Here is a 25,131-nt window from a genome sequence, read left to right on the forward strand (position 1 = left end):
GCGGTGCCCAGAACTGGACTCAGTACTCCAACTGCAGCCTGACCAACACAGCTTAGAGGGGAAGGATCACCTCCCTGGACCTGCTTGTGATGCATCTGTAGATGCACGACAAGGTGCGGTTAGCCTTACTGACTGCTTCCTCGCATTGGCGGCTCATGTTCAACCTGGAGTCAACAGTGACTCCAAGATCCCTTTCTGCCACCATGTTGACAAACGGTACTCCCCAGCCTATAGGTGTGTTGCTGGTTCCTTCTCCCTAGATGCAGTACCCTGTACTTGTCTGTGTTGAATTCCATCCTATTCTCATCCGCCCACCTCTGTAACCTGTCTAGATCTACCTGGATTCTGTCCTTCCCCTCCAGCATGCCCACCTCTCCCCACAACTTGGTGTCATCAGTGAATTTGGACAGTGTGCTTTCCACCCACACATCCTGATCTCTGATAAAGATGTCGAACAGTACAGGCCCCAAGACCAAGCCCTGGGAGACTCCACTGCCCACATCCCTCCAGGTCGAAAATGACTCATCCACCACCACTCTCTGGGTATGACCATCTAGCCAATTTGCCACTGGTCTGACTGTGTAGGCATCAATGCCGCAGTCACCTATTTTTTTTGAGAGAATGTAGTGGGAAACTGTGTCAAAGGCCTTCTTAAAGTCCAGAAAGATGACATCCACCCTGACACCCTCCTCCCTGGACTTTGTGACCTGATCATAAAAAGAAGCCAGGTTAGTCAGGCAGGAATTGCCCTCAATGAACCCATGTTGGTTGCCCCTGAGCATTACCCCCCTGCTGGGCCCTTGCAGATGTGCTTCTTGATAATTTTCTCAAAGGTCTTCCCAAGGACAGAGGTAAGACTGACTGGCCTATAATTGCTGGGGTCCTCCTTTTTCCCCTTCTTGTAAATGGGGACCACACCTGCCCTTTTCCAGTCCTCTGGTACCTGGCCAGCGCCCCATGAGCACTTAGAGCCATGCCAGGGGCCCCGCTATGACCCCTGCCAATTCCCTCAGCACCCTCAGGTGAAGAGCATCTGGACCTACTGATTTAAACACATCCAGCCCCTCCAAAAGTTCCCTAACTAGATCATCCCTGACCCTAGGCATGGCGATGCCTCCCCTGGGTCCATCCACAATTCTAGTGGGGGAGATGTGCTGGTCCCTGTTCAGGAATATGGAGGCAATATGGAAATATTTATCCACACACAGGCCCAAACTGCTGCCAAAGAAGCAATGCTATAAAAATGGTAAGGAAAAAATTACTTGTTCTGGTAGGTGCTGATGGTCACATGAGTAGAATAAGAAACACCAGGAGGAGTATTGGCTTGGTAGATAGTCCCTCTTGGAAAGTAAACAAGTCACCTGGCTTTAATTGTGTTGATGCTGATCACAATTTATTTTTCATCCCCTGCTGTTGAGCTAATTATTCTTAAGCAGGTGTCTTTATACTCCCACGTGACCTCTTTTGGTGTTCATTCAGTCAGAGACTTAGAATTATCATGGGAGCAGATTTTAGTGAAACCTGTGCTCCTTGGTGAGAGCCATCTCATGCCTGTTGCTCGTATTTTGCATTACCAAATCAGAGGGTGGGATTGAGTTATGACAAATGTGCCTTTCATTTTACAGTGTCTCTCCTTGGTGCCAGATCAGTGGGGCTTTAGAGTGCTGGAGGGATCATGTGCCTAGTACATTACATGTATGTGCTTCAAATGATAGACTTCATGGAAGTCAATCAGTAATGCCCTACATCCTGGACCATGAGGGTGAACCACCCACTAACAGTAACAGCAGCCTAACCCCAACTGTTGGTTCTGTCTGTGATTTTCAGTCCTGCCAATCTCACCAGCTTTCCTAGAGACTGTAGGTTTTCTATATCTGTAAGATGTATATATCTATAAGGAAAACCTGTCAATCTGTGGAGAAATGTCCCTTTGATTGGTTCCCTGCCTCAGGAAGGACAGACTTGTACTGAGAGACACCATCTTCCCCTGGCACCCTCAGTTGGCTTTTGTCTCCATTTCCCCTCTGGGCACTGTGGGCTGGAGCTCAGCTCCATCTCAGAGCCAGCTGGGGACCTGGTGCGAGATGTTGATCTCTTTCTCCTCAGTGAAGCCCTTGCTGTTGGTCCCTTCTCCAACCCTCAGTTGTGGGGTAGTGAGGAGCTACTGCTGCTGGGTGTTGTCTCACTGTCCACCCTAGCCAGCCCTAGGAGTTGATGAGGGGGCATGGGACAAAAAGGAACAGAGCCACTCCTGTAGTAGAAGTGCCCACTTTGTGTAGAGCGGGTGTGCTCAGGGACATGGAACAAGTTTGTTTGTGCATGTGGCAATTATGGTAGAAGCTGCTTGACATTTGGTCACAGTCAGGTAGGGCTTTTTATAGGAGAGACTGTAGCAATCCTTGTGCTAGTTAGCATGACAGCTTTCCCACTCTTGACAGCACTGGTGCAGTTCCACTGGCTGTAGCGGTGACTAGTGAGAACACCCAATTTTCTAGTCCTGCGTTGGGCAGCTTTATGTGGCACTCTGGTACTTTTATTGGACTATAGATGCTGGCAGCTGCTGGAGCTGCCTTGATGTCAACCACCATAGTAAATGCTCAGGAAGACTTAGGGATGTTTCGGTTTTTTGCATTTGTCCATTGCATGACTAACCCAAGACTCTATTTTGGTATTCAAATCTCACTGCTTTTCGTGTTATGGATTATTATGCATTTGGGGGGTAGGCAGAGAGGGGGGTTCTGGCCAGAGGAAAACCACCATCCACCTTTCCCCTGCCTGTTCACCCAATTTCATGGAATATCTGCTGGTGTTTGATAATGCAGTTAAAAGAATGAAAGACCAGAGTCATTCAAGGAATAATTGAAATGAGCATCTGCATGTCCCATGTTGAAATGATAAGTTGTGTTCCCTTCCATTTAGGCTGAGCTGAGAGAAATATAGGAAGTGACTCCTCAGAACACAATACAAATTCAGTTTCCTGATTCATATAATTCCCAATCTTTTGAGAAATAAAAACTGAGTTCTGTATGCGTCCAGCCTCTGAGCCTGGGTCTTTTCCAGTCAAACTTCCCACAGTCCTTAGTGTTTCCAATGACACATGTGTAAAGGGGCAGAACAGGAGGATAAGGAATTTGTGATCAAGGAGAAGACACTTCATTGTAATGCTGATGTTTTTGTAGATAAAGAATAATTAACTATCAGTAATACAATAGCTTCCAGCAGCTTACTTTTTTATATGAGAATCATATTTCCATAAGTGAATCATATATTTCCATTAGTATATTTTGAAAGATTACATTTTGCCCTGTTGCTAGAGAAGAACAAATCTTGCCATTTTAGCGTGTCCCCAACTGACCAGACTGACCAGTGTGCACTTACAAGCCCATTCATGTCTTTTCTCAACAATATTTACTCAAGGAGCAGAGAGCTCATTGAATATACTGTTTGTAGTGCAGGCAACTAGGGAAGTGAAAGCGCCAACCTGGGTGCCACCTCATACCCCTTTTTGAGTACCTGTTCTGGCTGTTGTGCCTACCATGTTGATCCTTGTGCTTCCTTGACTACCTGAATTCCATCTTTTCAACACAAGTTGTGGACTGTTATGGTTGCTGGACAGCTGGGCCAGACAGCTTTCTTTATCAGTGAGTGGTGGGAGACGAGGTGTCCTCCATGATTTCTTTGCACCGGTACCAGATAAGCATTTTGGTCATTGAGTAGCTGGGCTGGGCCAGTGCACAGTGGGACATTCATTTTGGAGTGAGGTAGTGAGCAAACACCAGTGGGGTTCTCTGCCTGTTTTTACAGGGAAAGAGTCTGGTTAGAATGTGGCTTGCCAAGACAAACTCATAGTCCTGCTGGGCTGGTGTGTCAGCATGAGAGTAGAGGGGAGGAGGCGAAAGTGTCTGAGTGGAAAAGAAACAGCAGACAACGTCTCATGTAGGCCCTGCCCTTCGTGGGAGAGAGAGAATGGACACAAGGTGCAGCTTACTATAATATTCTCAAATACAATCAGACCAGGGTTCCACATAAAAAAAAACCCAGAAGTTTCAAAATAAAAGCATTCTTTTACCTTTGTAAAGACTAATACTGTATTTTCCGGTGTACCGTCCACTCCCTCAAATTGGATAACTTGTGGGGAAAAGTTTTCAAATAAAAGTCAATCAAAATCTATTGCAAGGGTTGTTTTTTTTTCATAGCTACCATGTATAGAACATGTTTTAATTATAGACTGCTTTTTTCAGGAAAAACACAGTTTATATGCTGAAAAATATGGTATTTGTCTCAGGTAGATGTTGAGCATTATGGGACCTGCTACCTTCATATGGGAGCTGAGGGCTGCCATGGGTTGCACTTTTTGTCTCGCCTTGCCCCTTTTTAAGATTTCTTGGTTGTCATGATTTGTGTTGGCCAGTTCAGTCAGTAAACTGGATAGCAGCTTTCTGAAGCTTGTGTTTTAGTATCAAGTAATATATACCTTTTACAAGCATCGGGTTTACCTGGGGACTTTATGAGCTTGTATTCATAAAATCAGTGTGCCCCCTGCTACTGAGGCCTGAGCCTGTCTCCTACTATTGGGATATCACGGTGTACAGATGTGGGCCTTTGCATCCCATTGACATTCACTGGTCTTTCTTTTCCACAAGGCCGATGCCATTCAGTACAGTTGGATTGGTTTTCCTCTCAGTTATCTCACCTCCCATGACTTTGATGACTTGATTAATTGGGGAGGGGTGATGACTCCCTGACCCAGAGCTGACTAGCAAGTGCCAGACCAGGTGCAAAAAACCCCCTCTTTGCAAAGGAAAAGAAAAAAATGAAACCCTGCCGTCCACTCAGCAACCTTCCTCTCACTGCAGGAGTCTCTGGTGCTGCCTCTCTCCTCTTTGTCTTCAATGTACAGGCACTTGATCACTGAAGCTGTGATCAAGCATTTTGTTTTTTTCCCGAGTAATGAGTGCCCTGCCACTCACTTGACTACCCATGGTGGCCAACTAACGCGGAACCCTTTCTTTCTTCTTTATCTGAGCTCCTCTGACCTCTGAAGACCTTGTGGGTCTATTGCCCCATTCCTGGGGACTTCAGTCCTGGGCAGCAGAGGGCATCTACCCTCTCTGCCTGCCCTGTCTCTTTCCTCTACCTTTCCTCTTTGTCCTGGTGCCTGGAGCCGGAAATAACCCCTGGCGGCTTAATTAGCCCAATCCAATTCACCTGGCGAGCTGATAAGGCTACACCAGGGTGAATCGGGAGGTCCCTTCAGAGCTTGGCTGTGCTGCTGTGGCTATATAGGCTCCTGTGGCCAGGGATCTTCTCTGGGTATATACTCTCGATCTTTTCACACCTACCTCTTGTGATTCTGCCCTTTTTCAGACCTCTGACAAGGTAGTCCTTCCTTCTGCCTAACTCACCCTGTCAGTCATGAACAGTCCTGGACAAAAATGCAGTTAACTTATTGTTGTATTCAACTGAGACCTGGACATTGGATTAAAAAGATTTTGCAGAACATATCTGGTTTCCTTGGAAGTATCATTTTATTTTTTGGAAAACCAAACACTTTATCAATGCAGATATCTTCCACCTTTGCTTTTTCAACAAAAAATTAAAAACATCCATGGCAAAGATCATTTTCTGACTTACTCTAGCTGTAATTCCATTGGTATACAATCACTGACTTCTCAGAAATGATTGTGGTGTCATGATCCTTGCATCTAGCTCTTCAGTCAGGTAAAAAGAGAAGGGATGTGGCAGGAGGGACCTAATTGCATAGAAATGTGCAATGTCACAAACTGGAAACAGTAGTTAGTCTCCTGCTACCAACACTTTCCAACAGACCTAACAAGCCACTTCAGGGTCAGGTTTACAACTGTGATTGTGCGCTCTCTGTCTGCATGTGTGTCTCTCTTTCACTTGATTTCTCTCAGCCCCCAATTCCTACAAGATCATCTCTAGTATCTGCCTAATTTAGATGTATTCTGACCTTTTGCTCATATTAGTCCACGGGTGGACAAAATGTGGCCTGCGGGCTGGATGCAGCCCACCAAGCCATTTTATCTGGCCCATGGGGCCCCTAAAAAATTAGAAAATTAATATTAATCTGCCCTGGGCTCCCTGTCATGTGGCCCTTGATAGCTCACCAAAACTCAGTAAGCGGCCCTCCGCCCAAAATAATTGCTCGCCCCTGTATTATTCAGTGATCAAATGAGAATGACTGACTTGGAGGAAAATATTTCAGATTCAGAGATGTACTGGCTTCCAAGTTTTCAGACTTAGCAAAACTAGTCCATGCGTCAGATAAGGGAAGCTACCTCTAGAACTCCAGACCACCAGGGCAGCTACTCTTGCCTCAGTTCCACTTCTCCCAGTGACATTTGTGTTCTTACAGCTAGGTCTTCCTGGGTTAGCACTGATCACACTCACCCTACGTCATGGAAACACAAGAGTACAGAAAGAAAGCTTCAGAGCCTTGCTTAGCCTAGAGGTCATTTTCCCCTCATATGGTTGCGTTGTGCATTTACCCCTCACATGGTTGCCTTGTCCCCTCCAATGTTTGCTTTGTGCATTTACCTCTGCCACTGCTGATCTTGGAGGTCATGTGCTTAAGCAGCAATAGGAGAGCATGGTCACAGTGTCCTCTTATCAAAATGCATTTTCAAATGCATTGATAATGGCTTTGGTGAAACTCAAGTGATAAAGAAAGGATTTGTTGCCTATAATTTTGTTTCTGGTATTCTGGTGTAATGGATACCCCCTGGTGGCCCTGCAATCTGTGCCCTGCTTTGTGTCTAGGGTACCCTCTCCTTGCCCACCATGCCTTTGTGCATTTATTGTATTGAAAGGGAGGCTGCCTAAGGGGCCTAGAGAGATAGGCAGCCCCCCAGTACGGGTGCCAGAGCGTGGCACTCAAAGGCATTTTGATTGGCAGCAGTGACATTGTAGCTGTGATGGTCCAGACATTATGCGAGAGCCAAGGGTTTCTTAGGGTGACTTGAAGAACGTCTTGCATTCAAAAGTTTGTCTAACTGTATCACAACTACACAGTTGGTCCAATAAAAGATATTACCCTAAGTAATAATGCCTTGCATTTTTCCTTCGGCATTTTAAAACTCACCCTGTACATGAAAGGTGGCTTTCTTAGTGCAGTCAGATAACTCAGCTTCAACTCAGCACTGTGCTTCCTAAAGTAACTGCGTAACTAAGTGAAATCAAGTTAGTTTTAGGGCATATTATGACTGCTGTATGCAACTGCCTGCCCCTCATGTGGTGATTGTGCCCTCCAACTCATAAACGTCTTTGATGAACACATTGCAGATTCTTGTACTTCCATACAATGCTCCATTTTCCTAAGCAATGAACTTGGCTGGTAAGGGATTTGTGCTCTGTTCTCTGTTGCAGGACATGGTCCCTCATTGTATTCATGGAGTTCTATTGCTTGTTGAAAGAGATCTCACTTTTCGGATGGAGAAGCCAACAGCTGCCCAGGTAATGGAACTATTCATTCAGGACTTGCCAGAGAGCTCCTGATACCTTGTGTTTAGGTGTCTGAACAATGAGTACTCTGTGCACTTATGGATGTTTATTCTCACTTGAAATCTTCCTAGCCCTTCTCTTTATTTATTGGGTGTGGTCTCTCTTTCCGGTATGATATTTATGGAGCTGTTCAGTGTATGCAAATCAAACATATCTCAGGAACAGTGTTTCGTTATTGCCAAGTACATCACTTACACACATACCCCATAAGCATGTCACAATATCAGCACCATCACTGTGAAACACCAGGAGGATGGACAGGAGGAGGAGTCCTGCACAGTGCACATTGACCTAAGTGCTTTCTAAGCCCTGTCATTAACAAGAGTCTAAATCCTGGAGTTCTTATTCAGGCAGAATTTCTATTGTGCCAAAGCTGTGTTCTACTCAGCAAAAATAAGAAACACTGCCTGATCTTTTGCAGGTCCCAATGAGTCCTCTTCCCTTGGCAAAAACAGGCTTCATGCAGAAAAGGAGGAAAGAGGACTGAGGCTGCACCCTTTTCAGTGGGAATAGTGTGTAATGGAGTTTCAGGGAGTAGGGTCTTCTTCACTGTCCTCATCCATTCAAAATGCCCCAGCTGTGAGGAGATTCTTAGTTGCATGGCTCGGAAGTCCTGGCAGATAACTATTGCAATGGCTTTAGGGTCTGTGGGGATGCTGCCTTTCCAGCCAGCACTCAGCTGCCTTTTGCTTTGGACTGTCTGAGAAGGTACCTCCTCTGCCAATGACACCTTGCAGTAGAATCATAGAATCTTAGGGTTGGAAGGGATACCTCAAGGTTTAGCCCCCTGCACATATGCAGGAGTGCAACAATAAGCCTTAGAGTTTATTCATGCACATTGACTGCAAGTGTAGACATGCCTGCAGTCTCCTTCCATGATCATTGGAACCTTGCAGGGATCCAGACAACCCACAGGCTTTCCTGAGAGTTTGGCTAGAGTAAGGACTTAAATGAGAGCTTCAGGGGGAGGGACGCATAAGACAGGTGTCTTAACATGTACTAATTGTTGCAAAATGCAAATCTTCAAACTTGCAAGAGGTGCAGTATGGCTGGGTTACATTGCTGTTGAAACGTTAACTCATGCATTTCTCAGTCACTTTTGAGTCTGATCATTCAACTGCACTGTGAATTCAGTGAGAGCTGAAATGGCCAAGTCAGTATCCAGAATTAGAATTGAACTGTGATTGTGCCTAGAGGCTCCAGACAGGGATGGAGGCCCGTTGTGTTCAATCCTGTGGAGTCCCTGTGCTGAGGCACCCTGAGCCCCAGCCAACTGTTCCCTGGCTGGCTGGAGCACAATGTGCCTCAAGACAGGGGAGCAGGCAGCCTTGGGCTGGCCGTTCTTGTCTCCACGTGCTTCAGCGTGGGGCCTTGAGGGCCTCCTGCTTCCCTATCTCCAGGCACCCTGGCCTGGGCACAGGGTGCCTCAGTGTAGGGGATGGGTAGCTCCTGCTGAGTCACTCTGTGCCCCAGCCAGTGCCACCCCCCAGCAGCACATGGAGCAGCTGGACAATGTGTCCAGCTGCAAGGCACGCAGGCAGGGGCATGCACTGCAGTGCATAGTAGTGGCACAAATTTGTGCCAGTACTATTTGTGCTGCTACAGGGCACACCCTTGCTCGTGTGGATGTGGCCACAGGCAAATAGCTCCTGGGGTATATAGAAGGAGCTGAGGATGAAACAGGGTGCAGCTGCTCTGTTAAGACATAGCTAGTGGTATTACTTTTGGAAAGTAAGTGCAGCTTTACAGTCCCCCGAACCTCTAAAAAATGCATGAATCTCTTCACAATGAATGACCTCATAAGGCAGAGAGTTGCTCCATCTCTGCGAAAATGACACTGGTGCTGGAGGAATTCCTGACTGCTTTCAAACTTCTGTCTCAGATGACTTTTCCACTAACACTGTTGGGTCTTGCAATTTCTTACTGCTTGCACATTCAACTATAGAACAGCTAGTTAATGAAATATTCTGAGATTGAATATTGCATTTGCCTTTTCTCTTCATATTGTGATTGGATCACAGATAACTTCCCTGTGTGTGGGCACATTCCTTCCCAAAGGTAGAGCAAACAGAGAGATGCTGTCTTTGGTATACCCTCCTCTCCTTCTGGCTACTTTTCAGTGCTCCTTTCTTCAGGGAGGTATCTTATGCAAATACTTGTCTTCTTCTTAGTTTGAGCTTCTCACCTCAATGAAGTCCCTGCACAAGCACATAGACAGCTCGCAGCTGCCCCTCGAATTGGATGGAACCTTTCCTTACTGTCATCGGGACTGGCAAAGCTTTCGCATGGTGAGTGAGAGGCAGCATGTTACTTTCAGGTTTGTGTTTGGTACTTCCATAGAACAGAGAAAAGAAACAATGTCAATTTAAATCTACAGGCATAAGGAGATTTAAAGTTATTGGTCTTGTAACAGCCATGTTTCAGCTACATCGTGCATATATGTCTGATAGTGTTTAAGTTGGGGCTGTAAGGTTTATCCATTAATGGTATGTATGCAAGGTGTAGCCAGAGCTGTAGGTATCATAACATTGACTGTTTTATTACTGCTGCCTCTGCATTGAAGGGAGACAGACTCTTTTCTTCTGTTACAGTCCCAGGCATCAAAAGCAGGGGCTCCCTTGAAGGTTATTTCAGCTGTGGTTAACATAAAGTCACCATTTAACTAGTTACACATCCAACAATAGAAAATAATCTGAAGTTAATTAGAATCATGTCATTTTGGAGCCAGAGTTCCTAGAGTGAATAAAAGGCTTCTCAATGAGGACTGTATTCCTGGCAGGTGAAAATACAGTACCAGATTTACAACACCAGTGTTCAAGTTCTTGAAAAAAATATCTGATCTGGCTGAGAACACCTTTTCTCTTTGGCATTGATAGCGGGTATGTTCTACCAAACAACCCACCATACTCCAAGCCCATTCAGAAGCGGAAGCCTGAAAATGAGGAGGAGTATTTTTCTTTCTATTTACATGGATGCTTATGCCTCTTCATCAGCTATAGAAATCCTGCCCTAGATGGGCCAGAGGATTTCCAAAGGTTTCTTTATAGTATAATGCATCACAGTCACATTGATAGAGAAAAACTATCCTTTAGGAAGAGTCAGAATCTTAATGTTTCTGCCAGACGAATTAATCTATGGAAGAAAAGCAAGCCCAGTTTTCTTTGTATTCAGTGGGCAAGTCTACACATGCAAATGCTGTGGGTTGGGCTTTCTCTACAGTAAACCCACCCCAGGCAGGTGACTACATGTATGCATGCAGGAGCAGATTTGCTGCTCCTGGCAGAAGTCTGCCTCTGCCCCCTCCACAGAAATCTCCTGGCCACTGCAGAAATCTCCCGGCCACTGCTGCCCAGCTGACCCAGAGAACGTTTGCTCCTGATCAGCCATCTATACATGCTGTACTGTGCAGTAACTAATTGCAAGTAAATTTGCTACTTGTATTTACAAGTAGAAAATTTACTTGAAATTAGAGCAAATTACAGTGCGGTAAGCGTCTGCATGTGTATATGTGTTGTTTATTTGGTTGGTTTATTTAAGTTGTCAAAAGTTTAAACACCCAGCAGAGGACCTGAAGCCACTTGCCAGGTCATATTACAGGGAGGAAACCTGTAATATTGTATAGGGGTTACTATTAAAGTTCACTTGATACCAAAATGGATGAGTTGACGTGTCAGTCCGTCAATCCTTGGGGGCCTCTGGTAAAAAGAATCCTATTGGTAACAGGCAGAGATGTTTACTGGGCAGTAATCTGCGCTAATCCCAAGTTAAGCATCTTGTATAGATGCGCCCAGTGGGCATGTCTGCACAAAACACTTAATGCACTGTAGTCTAATAATACTGCACAGTAGTGGGCCAGGCAGAAACTGTGCTCATATGATACTAGCACTCCAGGCGCTTGCTGGCCTGCTGCCATGACTCCCAGCTGGTCCATAGCCATCTGGGGCCTCCTGGCTCCCCCACATGCAGCAACCGCCTGCTTGGCTGCAGCGTGCCATTCCAAGGCCACCACTGCTGCCACTACCACATCTCTGCTGCCTGGACCCTGTCCTGCTGGCTGGACCCCAGCAGTAATGCCGGCAATGATTACTGATGCCACCCCCGGGGCCACCAGCGTCCTCCCAGGCCTCCAGCCGCACTGCCTCTGGGCCTGTTGTGCCAGTCAGGACTGGTGGCTGCATATTGTCCAGCAGTCCTGTGATGATGAGCAGTGGCTGGAGGTGTTCCGGATGACCCGGTGCACCTTTCAGGACCTCTTGGAGCAGCTCTGGATATCCCCAGTGCATCAGGGCCCTTGACGGAACCCATATCTCCATCACCTGCTCACCCCGTGACGACTGCCTCTACTCTAGCTGGAGGGGCTTTCACTCCGGTGTGCTCCAGACCGTTATTGACCACTGTGGTGCCTTCACCAATATGAGTGCGAGCTGAGCCTGCGTGTTCCATAACTCCACCCTGCCAGCCCTGGTGCAGAGTGACTGCTTCATGCTGGGGGGTGTTGGACCTGCAGTTGGGTGCTGTGGTGGTCCTGCCTCTCCTCATTGGAGGCCTCGCCTATCCACTCCTGCCCTGGCTCATGTGTCCCTACACTGGCCAGGTGGACCCCTGCCAGGCCCACTTTATCTGCTGCCTGGGCTGGACCTGTGCCTGGTGGAGTGTGCCTTTGGCTGCCTCATGGGACACTGGTGCACCCTCACTGCCTGCCTTGTTTGCCAAGGACAACCTCCCCCTAGTCACTGTCACAGCCTGTGTGCTACAGAACATCTGTGAGGCTTGGGAGGAGCTCTTCTGTGAGACGTGGGAGGAGGAGGATGCCTGACAGCAGGGGCATCACCTGTGGCAGCAATGGCAGTGGTGGGCCCTCCCCACCATGGCCCCAGGAGAGCCATACACCTGCCCCTGGCAGACAGGGCACTGTGTGTGAGAGGTGCTGGTCAACCACCTCCTCCTGCACTCCCCACTGTAGCCCTCCTGAACAGCTGCCAACAGACCTTCACCTCCCCACCCACTCCCAGCACCATGCTCGCTGCAGACACATCTCAGAACAAGTTTTTTATTCCCCACATAAAACAGACCCCCATACCTCCAACAAACAGAGCCTCCCACCTCACATCCAATAACAGAGCCCCTCCACCACCCACCCCACCCACCAACAATAAAACATCCTTTTCTCTGTGCAAACTATTTAAAATGTGGTTTGTGTGCTGTCCTGGGGTGGAGAGCCATGGGGTGGGGGTGCCTAGGGGGCAGAGCCTGGGAACAGGCTTTAAGCATCCCAGCCTGTGGATGTTCCCCCATGGATGTGAATGCAACAGTGACCCCAGCAGGCAGGAGGCTCGCCCAGGGATGACAGCAGGGGCAGGTGGGTTAGGGTCAGGAGCTAAGCAGCAGGTGGCATGAAGGCAATTGCCAGGGCCAGGACGGTGTTCAGCACTCAGCCGTTGTCATCTGTGGCTTACACTGCCCTGCCCAGGACTGTGGTCTGCTCCTGCAGGGCATGCACCCGTTCCATCCAGGAGCTGCGCCCAGAATTTCTGATCTGCCAAACCTCCTCATGGGCTAAATCCTCCACCCACCACCTCTCCTGGTGGGCCATATCCTCTGCCTGTCAGGCCATCAGATGGCCTTCCAACACTGTCATCAGCTGGTCCAGGAGGACACTGTGGTCCTGGGTCTGCTTCCTGTGGAGATAGTGCATCCTCAGGGCACCGGCTGTGGGCGATGGTGACCCTGAGGATGCATCCTAGCTGCCAACTGCGGGCTCGCCCCTGTGTGCAGCCACAGGGCCTGCAGAGCCATGAGAAAGAAGCTGTTTGTGAGAGTTTGCAACATTTCTGAGATAAGATGCTCTTTACCAGGGGCCATGTGCTGCCTGACCTCATATTGGGGGTCAGGCATGCATGGGTCCCCAAGGACCATGGTAAGTAGGGCAGGCAGGCCTGGGTCCAGGTGGTTGCCGGCAGAGCCCCTTCTCTCCTCTCATTCTACATGGGCAGGTGGGCTGCTGGGTGCTGGACACAGACAGTCTGCCTCCCCCACCCCATTCCCAGAGCGGAACAGGACAGGCTCCTGGCAACACCCGCTGCCGTGGCTCCAGATCCCACTGCTTCCCCTCCTCCCCTCCCCCGCAGCCTGCCTGTTCTGCTGCCAAGCCTTTGGCGCCCTGGTTCAGGGGGCACAGGGCTCATGGACTACTGGAATGAGGCACTGCCCCTGCCCTCGCCCTCCCTACAGGGTGCCTCTCCAGGGAGTCTCCCTGGGGCTAGCTCCTCCTCCTCAGTGCTGATGCTGTGCCCTGAGTGTACCCATACTGCATGTGTCCCAGGTGGTGTGTGAGGAGCTGTTTGTATGGACCGAGGGGTGCCTGACTCACTATGCCCTGCTGCTGGTAGTCCCCATGTTGTCCTGGGCACACCTGAGCAGCTGGCATGAGACTCTGAGCTTTAATGGAGCAGGGGCCAAGCCCAGGCTGCTCCGTAACCTCCACTACCACCTGGAGGGCTACCTGTGTCTGTGCTACATGTCCCTGCCTCCTGGACATCACCACTGGCATAAATGCATTCCTCAGCATGTGAGGGGCCTGTACTTGCTTAGCTGTGGGGTCGTGGGCTGCTCAGTAAAGTTTGGCACTGTCTCCCACTTCCCTGTGTGTGGTGAGGGGGAATCTGGAGGCCATGGGAATGTGGCTGGGCTTAGCGGGGCATGGGGGACAGGAGCAGGGTCTGGGGGCAGGGGTCGGGACTGAGAGGCCCTTTCCCCCAGCACATGACTTACCAAGTTACCAGATCTGGCATGGCTGGTGGCTCCGCTCGGTCCTGGACGGTGGCTCTTCAGGCAGCAGGGCATGGTGTGCAGGTGCTCAGGCAGCCCCTCCCCCCCGGGGAGCAGCTGGCTCTGCTGGCAGTGACATGGCTGACCATGCCTCATGGCTGGGGCTGAGTCTGCAAAGCTGTCATGGCAGGAGGTGGCCTGGGCTCCCCAAGCTGCTGGTGGAGGCTGCAGGTGGGGAGCTCAGTGGGACGGGCTGCCAGCACCCTGAGGGGCCCTGCCCCAGTGACACGTCATTGCAGGTGCCAGGCCGGGGCAGGGGCTCGGGGGCCCCACAGTGCCTTCCCAATCGCCTCCTGTGACCAGTTGGGGCCCAGGGTGGCAGGCACTGGTTTGGGCGATGGCAACGCCATCAGGGCTCCTGTGCCAGGTCTCCAGGCCTCTGTACGGCTGTCCCTGTGCTACCAGGCCTGGGCAGCTGCTTGCAGTGCTCAGCACAGGGGCATGGCACAGGACTGGCAGCCATAAGGTGAGGCAATGCCCCACAGCACCTGTAGGCTCCAGGCAGGCTGCTGTGGGTGTGCTGCAAGTGTGAAAAAACTTCTAAGGCCTATGCCTATGGCTCTGCTCCCTCACTTAGGGTTTTTTTTTCTTCTTTCTCTTTCTTTGTCTTTTCACATGTCTGTCAACCATGGTTGCTGCCTATATGACCTGGCTCAGGTAGGAGAGGGTGTATCTAGCCTCTCCGTTGTTCTGAGTTCTGATGCCATGGGAGCTAGGCTTAAACCAGTGTTGCTCCAATCAGTAATGCTGATGTTTTCCAAATTGATTGGTCAGCATCAAATAACACCTGTCCCTGACTGGGTCCAGGTGATGAGGTCAGTTGGGCTATTTAAAAGGGTCCCTCCACGTTGTGGGTGGAGGCAGACATCTGGTCAGAGAATCAAGCTATGTACCTCCAGAATCCTTTGGATGTTGCTGTGAGTAACTTATTTGCATTTTAGCGAGTAACTTAAATCTAAGTGTTCTAGATGTGTACTAAAAGGGCCAACAAGCCCCTTTTAGTGTTTTCCTTGAGGCTGTTTGCTTTCAGAATTCTTTTTGGGTTGTATTCCTTCCCAATGCCTTCCCTTTCTAATCAATAAAGCCTTCTATCGTAGCAAGCCTGGCAGTAAATGTTTGAGAGGAATTGGGCAAGCCTTTTTGCTCTCTTTGCTTGGCTGACTAAGGGAGGCTACTTTCTATGTTTCAGGCTATAAGAAGCACCCAGATCTATCCTGCTGGGGCTAAGCAACGCCTAGGTCTACGGGGCCTGTGTACCCAGAGCGGCACAGAGCACTAACAGAGACTGGAGGTTTGGTGGTAGCAGCAGTTACCCCAGGCTTGTGGGTGTGCTCCAGGAAGGGGGTTGACCAGAAGTTGGCACTTCTGGGGAGGCATCCGAAGCTTGGTTTTGCTCAGGTGCAGTGAGGTGGGAAGCTCAGCACCAGAGTGCTCCCTACTGGCCCACCACAGTAGGCAGCTTGAGCTGGCCCTGGTGTCTGCAGCTGGGCCTGGGTACTGACAGGCCTGGCAGGAGCCTGGAGCAGCCTGCTTGCCTGGATGGTGCAGGTCTGGCAGCTGCATGGTGCTGTGGTGCCAGGCAGAGGTGCCGGGATGTAGGCTGGCTGGTATGGCTAGCCTGCAGCCTGCCCAGGACACACAGGGTCCTGGAGTAGCCTCAAGCTCCCTGCATGTGTGCTCCAGGGCTCAAAATGCCTGCAGGCTTTTAAGGGCCTGAGGCTGGGGCTGCTATAGAGCTGGTCCAGCTCTGGGGCTGGCCCCCTAGTGGTAGCGCTTACTAGGACCAAGCTTGCTCCTGGTTGGCTTCTACGTGTATGTTACTGTGTAGTAACTACTCGGATGTAAATTTACTACTTGCATTTGCTGGTAGCAAATTTAGTTGTGAGCAGCACCATTTACTGTACAGTAAGCATGCACACGTGTAGACATGCGTGCTTACTGCTCAGTAAGCTATGGTACCGCACAGTAAAGCATCTCGTATAGACACACCCACTGACTGGAATAAATCAGTCTTGCAAGAGTAGCATAGTGTAGAGTAGAAAAATGTTGAAACCCAAAGCTGAGAGAGAACATGCATACAGATTAGTCTTTTTAGTAGGGTTATGGCTGAATTCAGATGAGCATGAGGTGTAGTAAAGAGAAATGAGGGAAATGTTTATAGTCAAACAAAAGTAGATAAGGAAGGGGGCTGGGGGATTGGGCCACTTCTCATTTCACATGCTTTCTATTTTAATGGCATAACTTTGCCAGAGCTGTCACTAAGGTGGAAGTTTGTGTGAAAATCTGACTTCATGGGTGCTATATACATACAGCACACTGAAAGTGTCAGGAATCAAGTGCTAGACTCTTTAAAACTTTGCATTCATGTGGCAAACAGCATTTATTTGACATTTCTGATGAGCTCACCTGAATCCTGCCAGCTAATCAGTCTCTACAGGGGCAGTTCCAGTATTCCAAATCTGGAAGCCATTTTAAATAGCTACTGCTATTTTATTGCATACAACATACCCCTGACTAAGATACATACCTTATTTTTGAAAGGCAGGATGAAGAAAGAAAGATCTTTCCTTGCTTCTGCAGCAGGAGCCTCTGGTAGTGGGGAGAAAGAGGCAGGGAGAAGAGAAAGTGTCCATAGGCAACAGATAGGGAGTCCCATGTGCAGCACTGCAGTAACTTTCACTTCATCTCCTACTCCTCCCCTCCCCGACCCCCCAGAAAATTATGTTGCCGTATTTTCTTGCTTATAATGCACGCCCTAAATTCCAGCAGCTGAATTTTGGGGCAAAAGTGTGTGTTGTATGTGAGGAAGTATGGTAATTTGAAAGAAAACCAGCTTTTGTGTGTGGAATTTACCCCCCTCCCTTGTCCCAAAAATTCCTCTGGTTTAAGGGAAACAACTGTTACTATTCAGACCTAAATTGATGACTCTTCATGGGCAATAGCTCATGAACCACCAGGGCTTGAAATGGTTTCTCTGTATCCAAGGAAAACTGATAACTCAGGTTTTTTCAGTTGTAGAGGTCCTTTGTATCTGTCTGGAAGGTTACCAGATATTCAGTCTTAAATATGTACCGACCTTATAGGTGCAAAATAGCTAATCCATGTCATGTATACAAATTTAGAACACATGCAATAAATTTTCTGCTACCCAGAGGCCCATGTATTGTAACACAAGCAATTTGGCTTTATGAGTAAGGCATATGAAAAGCAATGCTAAGTTTGAAAAAATGCAGCTCTCCAGAGAACATTCTGAAATATTCTATCTAAAATGAGGCCCAGAATTCCCCTTGGCTTGGGGTTGTAATTAATTGGCTTGTATTGGTCTCAGCATGGAGTGACCTGGCTAAACTCAGTTTGGCCACTTGTGGCTGGTGCGGCCATTCCAGGGACATGACACAAAAATCTTTATCCCATCAGGTAGTCTTTAGTCCTGGTGCATATCTTCTCATTCTTATTAATTTTATTATTTGAGACTATTTATTAGTTTAGTGCATGTAGCTAAAGTCTAGTTAAACACACCATTCCACTCCAGCTCGTGCTCTTTCTACCAGTGTCCACAGGTCCCTACAAGCTGCTTGTTCTCTTTAGCCCTAAAAAGGATAGTGCTATGACAGTAATCTCTGCTTGTTTGTCTCACCTCATAGAAACTAGAGCATCTGCTACAAGGATGTCAGGGAGCTTGTGCTTTCCTGCAGGGGGCCATTCACAGTGTGGAATCTGGTAGACTGCCGGAAAGAGCTGCGGTAAGTGTCACTCTACTACTGGATACAAGTGTGGTACAGAGAGCAGGATGCTGGACAGCCTGTGGGGAGAAACTGTGCAGCCTTAGACTTTACTGATATAATACCAGGTTCTAAATACAATGCATGCTACTGCATGCATCTGAGACTTTTGCTGCATTTTTTAAATTATTTAATTTAATATTGAAACACTTAAGGAAATTACCCAGAGTAAAAAAGATTAAACAACAGGTGTCTAAATAGCAAAGATCTAGGAACTGGGACTTCACATGTGGTTTAGTGAGGGAAAAAAAGGGATTAAAAAGGAAATTAACTTTACCATGAATTTCTCATCAAAGTACTGATGCAGGGATGGGTGGAGGCATAGTTACTCATCTGTGTTAGCATACCACCCTTATCCTTTCCTGGGGCAGTTGGGAGACTTTGCCAATCATTAGCTTTATGACAATGAGCCTCTGTCATAACTCATTGCATGTTGGGAGGAAGGAAAGGTGCTAATAGTATCTTTAGGTCTGAAGAGCACTGATTTGCTTATATTAATAAAATGCAGTCTTTGTTAAGGAGCTGTCTTTGTTAAAAAAAATCCTCAGGAAGGGCCCAGGACTGATCAGAAAGAGTGTCATTGGATTGTTCTTTCTGACAAACCTGATGCAGATCTGGAGGAAATGAGTTCACTTATGAGACATTGCTTTTAACAGGAGAGAAAAAAGTGCTGAACAGTTCTTGCTTTCCAAGTCTAATCTTCCAAGGACAGAGAGAAAAAGGTGGGGAAGGGGGAGAACCAAGATAAAAAGAAGGCATGTAGAGCAGGACACATTTTTCTCTCTGCAGTTACCATTAAATAGCTTAAAATTCAATTAACCATGCCAATCAGATGGAAGCAGGCTTTGAGCAAGGAAAAATTAAGCAGTGCTAGAAGGCAGCTACCAAACAAAGACTCTTTAACTACAGCACTCTGTCTGTTGCTTCTCCCCAAACATTTATTGTCTGGAGTGTTGACATCTAGTACTATAAAATCCTGAGTGTTGTGCAGCCTTTTCTAAGTCTTGTGTGTACAAGACCTGTGAGCTTTGACACTATTCAGCTATTGAAGTCTCTCTCTTCTCTTGGGTACAGACCTTCAGATGCAGAAACCTCTACATCAGTACCAACCACTGCAATAGCAGCTTTCTGTTACCAAAAATTAAATGCACCTTCAAGGTACATGAAGAATTAATTGTCGTGTAGTGCAGTGTGTCCTGTCCTCCAACTGAGAGTGCAGGATTGGGCTCAAGGGTAATGTTCTCACCTAAGAAGGTTTGTGCCTGGAAGCAATGGTGGTACCTCTAGCATTGAGCAGCCATTACCATCTTTACCACTAAACTAAAAATATGAAGACACTCTCTGTGCTTGTGTTCCATTGCTGCTACTTCAGGAGTTGCTGTATTGAGCGAGTGCCACAGCAAGACATCGTGAGGAAAGTGCCAGTGTAGATGCAGGTCTCATGGTTTATTTCTTTGCAGTGGAAGCTGCTAAGCTTTTAGTATAGGGACAGTGTATAGGTAGCTGATATAGGCCAAATCTGCTAATTGAGTGCCCCTCAGAAAGTGCATCAGTTAAAGATACTGTCTCAGAACCTTTTTCCTTCTGCATGCACATGTGTAGACACCAGCACATATGCCATCAGAGAGAACCTGGGAGTCCAGCAAGGTCTGGCTCCTATAGACAAGGGAGCTCATGAGCTGACTGTGGGTGGCAAAATGAGGACAAGGCTTCACTTTCCTTGTCAAGAAAAAAAAAATCATTGAACTAATTTGGGCTAGTCTTAGCTTATTAAGGCAAGAGTCTGCATCACAAAAGAACATCACATGTTTTTTGGCAGAGAGGCCAAGGATTCAGTGGTTTCTGGACCTCGGATATCCTCTTACCTTAAAGGTCCTTATAGGGTGGGGGTGAGGTACACAGAGGGGGCAGGGAGTGTTTCGCCTCTGCCATGTGCCCCTCCCCTCCTCCCCAGCTACAGCCTTAAACTTTATAATAGTTAAATAACCATATCCACCTTTCTCTAATTCCTCAGGAGGCTGCTGCTTTGTTGAGGCATTACAGACAGTTAATGAAGAATGTTCTTGATGACACACGACTGGTCAGACTACAGCTGGAGGGTGGTGCCCTCCTGGCTAAGCTGAGGAAGGAAGAGTCCTGTGTAACCCTCACTGATGACTACAGGTAAACCTGTGGGAAGGCAGAAAAGGAAGAGAAAGTTGAAGCAAAGTAGGAAGAAACCCTTCTTTTGCTTTCCTCACAAATAGTGCCAGTTTGACAGCAGCTCTCCTGTATTGGGATCCATTTGTGGAAGATACCCATCACATCCTAAATTTTCGCTGTTTTTTTTTCTTTTTTTCCTGACATTTTCCCCCATTTCCAAGGTGGTCCCTCCCCCTTTCAAATTCTTACAGACTTTTACAGCAGATCCCTTTGGACAACACTGAGTTTCTTTCCAAAACCAAACCAGACAGTTTCTGGTGTGAGGCCACTAAGGTTATTTGGTGGTCAGATCTCACATATGAATGCATGTCATAAACTTCCTACAAAGCTCAAGTCTTAATGGATGATGCCAACAATGCTCATATCAATACTATGATCCCTACCATTTTTTTCACAGTGAGAGAATTTGGGGGCGGGGCAGGGGGGTATGAATTAGAAGCCATACTTTTTGTTGGAACAAGGTGCAGGTATGGTTTGCACACACATGCATGATGTTCCTTGCATGGAATTGTATGTGCTATTTGAGTAGCTGCCTCTTTGATTTACATCTGCCAAAGAGAAGTTATACTTTTAAAACTGTACTTGGCACAATGTTGTTATTTGTTTCATTGGACTTGGGGATAATCTGATAAGGGGTCTAAGGCTGAGCAATCAAACCATCCTTGCCTGAGGAGACAGCTGTCAGAGGATTCTTAGTGGTGCAATGTGAGTGTGCATAAGACTCAGCAGTCTAATTTGTAGTAAAAAGCTTCAAACACAGTTTGCATGTATGACAAGGGAAAAGTACATGAGAAGCGTAGGACAGGATTGTGGAATAGCAGATGAGCTAAGTTGGGGATGGAGGTCATGTTTTACTTTGTCAGTGTCTGTCTTGGATGAAATCAACACGATCCTGAGTTGAGACAAAGTGGATACAGAGGAAAGGGAAGCTTTGAGCAAGTCACAGGTGGCTAAAAAGCTGCTGATGTTGCACACATGCATTTTGATTAAGTGGGAGAAGCAGAGTTGTGTAGCTGGGAGGCTGATAGAGATGAAGGTACTGCAGAATGAATTAGTAGTTGTAGAATTCAGCCTGATCATGAGATTTCTGCTAAACACGTTCTGCAGTGCTAGAGCAAGAGTGGAAGAATTGGATGCCAGGCCTGGGGGCTGGCAGGGCTTACCTGGCAATGAGAGAGTGGAGCAACAGAGTTAAGGATAGGGGAGAGTGTAGCACAGAGAATCAACTGCCACATCAGTTAAAGAAAGATAAGAGGGGTCAGGAAGAAGAGGGCTAGTAGTGATGAAAAATAATTAAGTTTGATGCACTGGAAGTCACAGAAAGGCTCAGTGGTAGGGGATGGGGTTGGGGGTCATGAGCTAAGACGAGAGAGACTAGGTGATGGTTAGTGAGAGGGAACTCCGTAAGATAGATTAGTGCTTAGTGGAAACCCAACTGAAGGGCTTTTTGGCCAGTTGGAGGCTTGATCCAGGGCTTCAGGTTGAATGGAGAGGTGATGGTGAGGAAAGGTTCAGTGGCTCATCAGAATAGAAGCCAATGAGAATGAGTGTGGGAGACTGTGAAGAAAAGGTCAGGGAACTAGAAGCTGAAAGTGGAGAAAGGGTGATGGGGAGGAGTTGGACAATGAGGATGGAGAGAGAAGCCAAATGCAGGGCTGTTCCAGTGGGGAGAGAGAGGGAGAGGAAAAAAGGACTGAAAAGGGATAGAGAAAAGGAGCCCAACACTGCCCACACTGGCTGATTTGGAGTGGGCAGTGCAAAAGGAGAGATTTCTGTTAGACCAGGCACTTGCAGGTGCGGATATGGATTTCTGTGTGAACCAGGAACAGAAGGGAAAGAAGAGGTTGTGGATGGTTGTGATCCTTTCAGAGTGGGCATTCTAGAGACAGCAACTCATGCTGGTGGGGACTGTAGAGAGGGAAGAATAATCAGGAATGGGAGATAGAGCCAGTGGGTAACACAGGGAAAAGAACACCCTAGAGATCATGTTTAATGACCTTTCTAATGTGCTGTTTGGCACACAGTGGCAGGCATCCAGTAAAGAAAACTGCTCTCATCAGTGCAAATAAAATTTTAAGAGAGGCCTATCTAATAGAGGCATTGCCTACGGAGAGTTTAGCCACTTCATAATTTAGTGAGGATAGGAGAAAATGTACTTTCTCCATTTAAAAAAATAAATCTTAACCACACTTCTTGCAGGCAGGGCTACAGGGAAATTTTGGGCTTTGAAACTTGATCTGGGCAGAGCCCTCCTGGAGTCTGAGCCTGTCTGCTGGCTTTAGAGATAAAAACCTTGTTCTGCTTGCCCAAAGCTGTAAGTGCTTGAGATAGGCTTGCTGAGTATGGTCCGCAGATATTTGTTTTGTTTGTTCTATAAGGGTTGGATCTGGGATATCTTGAAGTTAGTGAAAATACACACCTGGAGCCTGATCTTCATGGCACTGTCAAGCCTGAGAAATTTGGCTGAGCATCAACAGGTGGGTGAGGGTTGGCATCTCTCTCCTTCTAGACTGTGGAGTGGTTGCAGAAGCTGTAATACACATAGGGGATTTTTACACATGTATGCATTGCAGCACCAGGTGCTTTGAAAAGCACCCAGTGCTGTGACGCATGCAGTTGTATAAGCAGCGAAATGCATGTCAGCACTGAGAAAATGGCAGCGGCATGCTTTTGAACTAAAACACCTTGGAGGTGCTTTAGTTCAAAAGTGCACTGCTGTCATTTTCTGCGCGCTGACATGCATTTTGCTGCTTACATGCAGTGCAGTTTGCCTCAGCTTGCACGCGAAGCAGACTCCATTAAATTGAGTGTGTTCCAAATTGGCTGATATCCAGTGTGTCGCTGGAAAAAAGTACGTGTATAAATGCCCATAGTGGGTGGGCTAAAGTAGCTGTCCACACCTCTTATGTATTCCTGTGGTACAGCAGAGTACCAAGGAATTCCTGTGGTTCCACTCCCATCCTTAACTCACTGCTGCCTGTATCTTAATCCCTTCAAAGAGGGGAACAGAACCCCACTAGTTCTTCTGCCAGGGAACCCTGTAAAAGTTGGGGTAGTTTTAGTCCCTTCTAGATACCCTCCATGTACATGCACAGTCACTTCAGTGCCTTTTCTCAGAATTAATTTGATAAGAAGCATTTCTGGCTTTAAAACCACAAGCCTCATTTTGCAAACTCAGTGCAGGGGTTTATTAGACCCCACTCAGTTTCAGAGAAGGGTAGGTGAAAACTTGCATGTTTACCAGTATGCCTATAAAACTTGCACTGGAATAGCTGCAGTTTTACAGTGGAACAAAAGGGCAACATTTGGTGGCTGACATTTGGGGACAACAAAGGCACTGAATCACATCTGTGCACTTGACCTTCACTTCTGCATTTCCTGGCATTGAGGTTCTGAATTGTATCATTTTATCAGTGTGGCAACTTCTTTGTTTGCATTTAAATAGACTTGGAATTTAATTATTTATAAAATAAGAGTTCAACATTGTTTTTCCTTTTATCTTCAAACCCCTCCACCCCCCTGCCAATTTTTGTCACTTGAGTCACATTTTCCTATTTTTAATATTGCTTTCTCCCCTATTGTGGCATGAAAGCCGGATAGAGCCAGGGGAAGGTGAGTGTTTGCTAATAGCTAGACCAGGGAAGCAAGGAGTCTGACTTTGTGCAGGCTGTTATCAAAGACACAGAGAAACAATGGGGAAAAAAAGACAGTATTCTCTCATAACTTGTGGCAAAAGTGCGCTTTGGTGGTTGTACCGATAGTAGGTGGAACACTTCTGACTAATGTGTGGCTTTTAATTTGAATGTATCATTTGAATAATTCATTGATAGGGATTGATTTAAAAAGAAAATGCTGGTCCAGTCCAGTCATTCCCCTTGGAGTTACATGGATGAGAGGCCACCTGTGTCTTGTACAGAATTAATATAGAGCCATATTCAGCAAACCTTTTACAAAGAACACTCCCAGCACACTTTTTGACTCTGGACATCTAACATCCTTTGCTAGTTTGCAGCTGAGTGTGACTGAAAATCCAACTCAGATAAAGTAGGATGATAGAGAAAACAAACGTAGCGGAAAACAGTTAATGTCTTGCTGCAGTTTAATGACTTATGCAGTAAAATACCCAGGAGCTCATGACTGTCCTGGGAAGGAGGCAAGTTTGGGCTCCCTGTCACAGAATATTTAATGGCAAGCCCCTTTTGGGGAGTGCACTGCAAACAAAACTCCCTTCAGTCATTCTTTAGTAATGAGACTTTCCTCTCTCATGTTAGCTTTGGCTCTTTTTGGTCCTTCCTTCTCCCTCTAGCAAATCTTACACCATTCTGGGTGTGTCTACACAAGCCATTCACTGCGCAGTTGTTACTATGCAGTCATTTAGTACTTGCTTAACCAAGTACTAAAAGACTATGGAGTAGTCAGCGTTACCATGCAGTAGCATCCCGGCACGATTGCCTAGTGATGCTTACTGAGTAGTAGCTCGTGACTGCTGCACAGTAGTATCGTGTCACGGTTCATGCCCAGCAATGCTACTGTGCAGTAGTAACGAGCTACTGTGTAGTAAGTGTCTCACGTAGATGTGGCCTCTGAGTGGCTCATAGCACTTAGAACAGTCCCCTTGTCTTTGATTCTGACCTGGGGGCTTCTAACTGATTTGCTGAACCAGAAGCGTAAGCAGTTTGCCATGGAAATGGATAGAGAAAGCATCCATGTAGGACACTGCTGAAATGAGAAGAGTATGTTGTAGTATGTGAACCTATGTTTTTTCAGGCAAAACTTGAAGAATCATCACCCAGGT

The 25,131-nt window shown here is 47.2% G+C and overlaps 1 protein-coding gene across 5 annotated transcripts in view; it reads left to right on the forward strand.

The window, feature by feature from the left end:
• Window positions 1-25,131, forward strand: part of PLEKHG4 (pleckstrin homology and RhoGEF domain containing G4) — a 172,352-nt gene that overhangs the window by 26,786 nt on the left and 120,435 nt on the right. For all 5 annotated transcript variants that reach the window (XM_019505853.1, XM_019505857.1, XM_019505856.1 and 2 more), the window contains 4 exons: window positions 7,390-7,476; window positions 9,696-9,812; window positions 17,997-18,095; window positions 20,149-20,297. In XM_019505853.1, coding sequence (XP_019361398.1) covers window positions 7,390-7,476; window positions 9,696-9,812; window positions 17,997-18,095; window positions 20,149-20,297 — 452 coding nt within the window. The remainder of the gene's footprint in view (window positions 1-7,389; window positions 7,477-9,695; window positions 9,813-17,996; window positions 18,096-20,148; window positions 20,298-25,131) is intronic.

The sequence above is a fragment of the Gavialis gangeticus genome, unplaced genomic scaffold, assembly GCF_001723915.1.
Source record: "Gavialis gangeticus isolate Ggan-Ray unplaced genomic scaffold, GavGan_comp1, whole genome shotgun sequence".
In the NCBI taxonomy this organism is placed as follows: domain Eukaryota; kingdom Metazoa; phylum Chordata; order Crocodylia; family Gavialidae; genus Gavialis; species Gavialis gangeticus.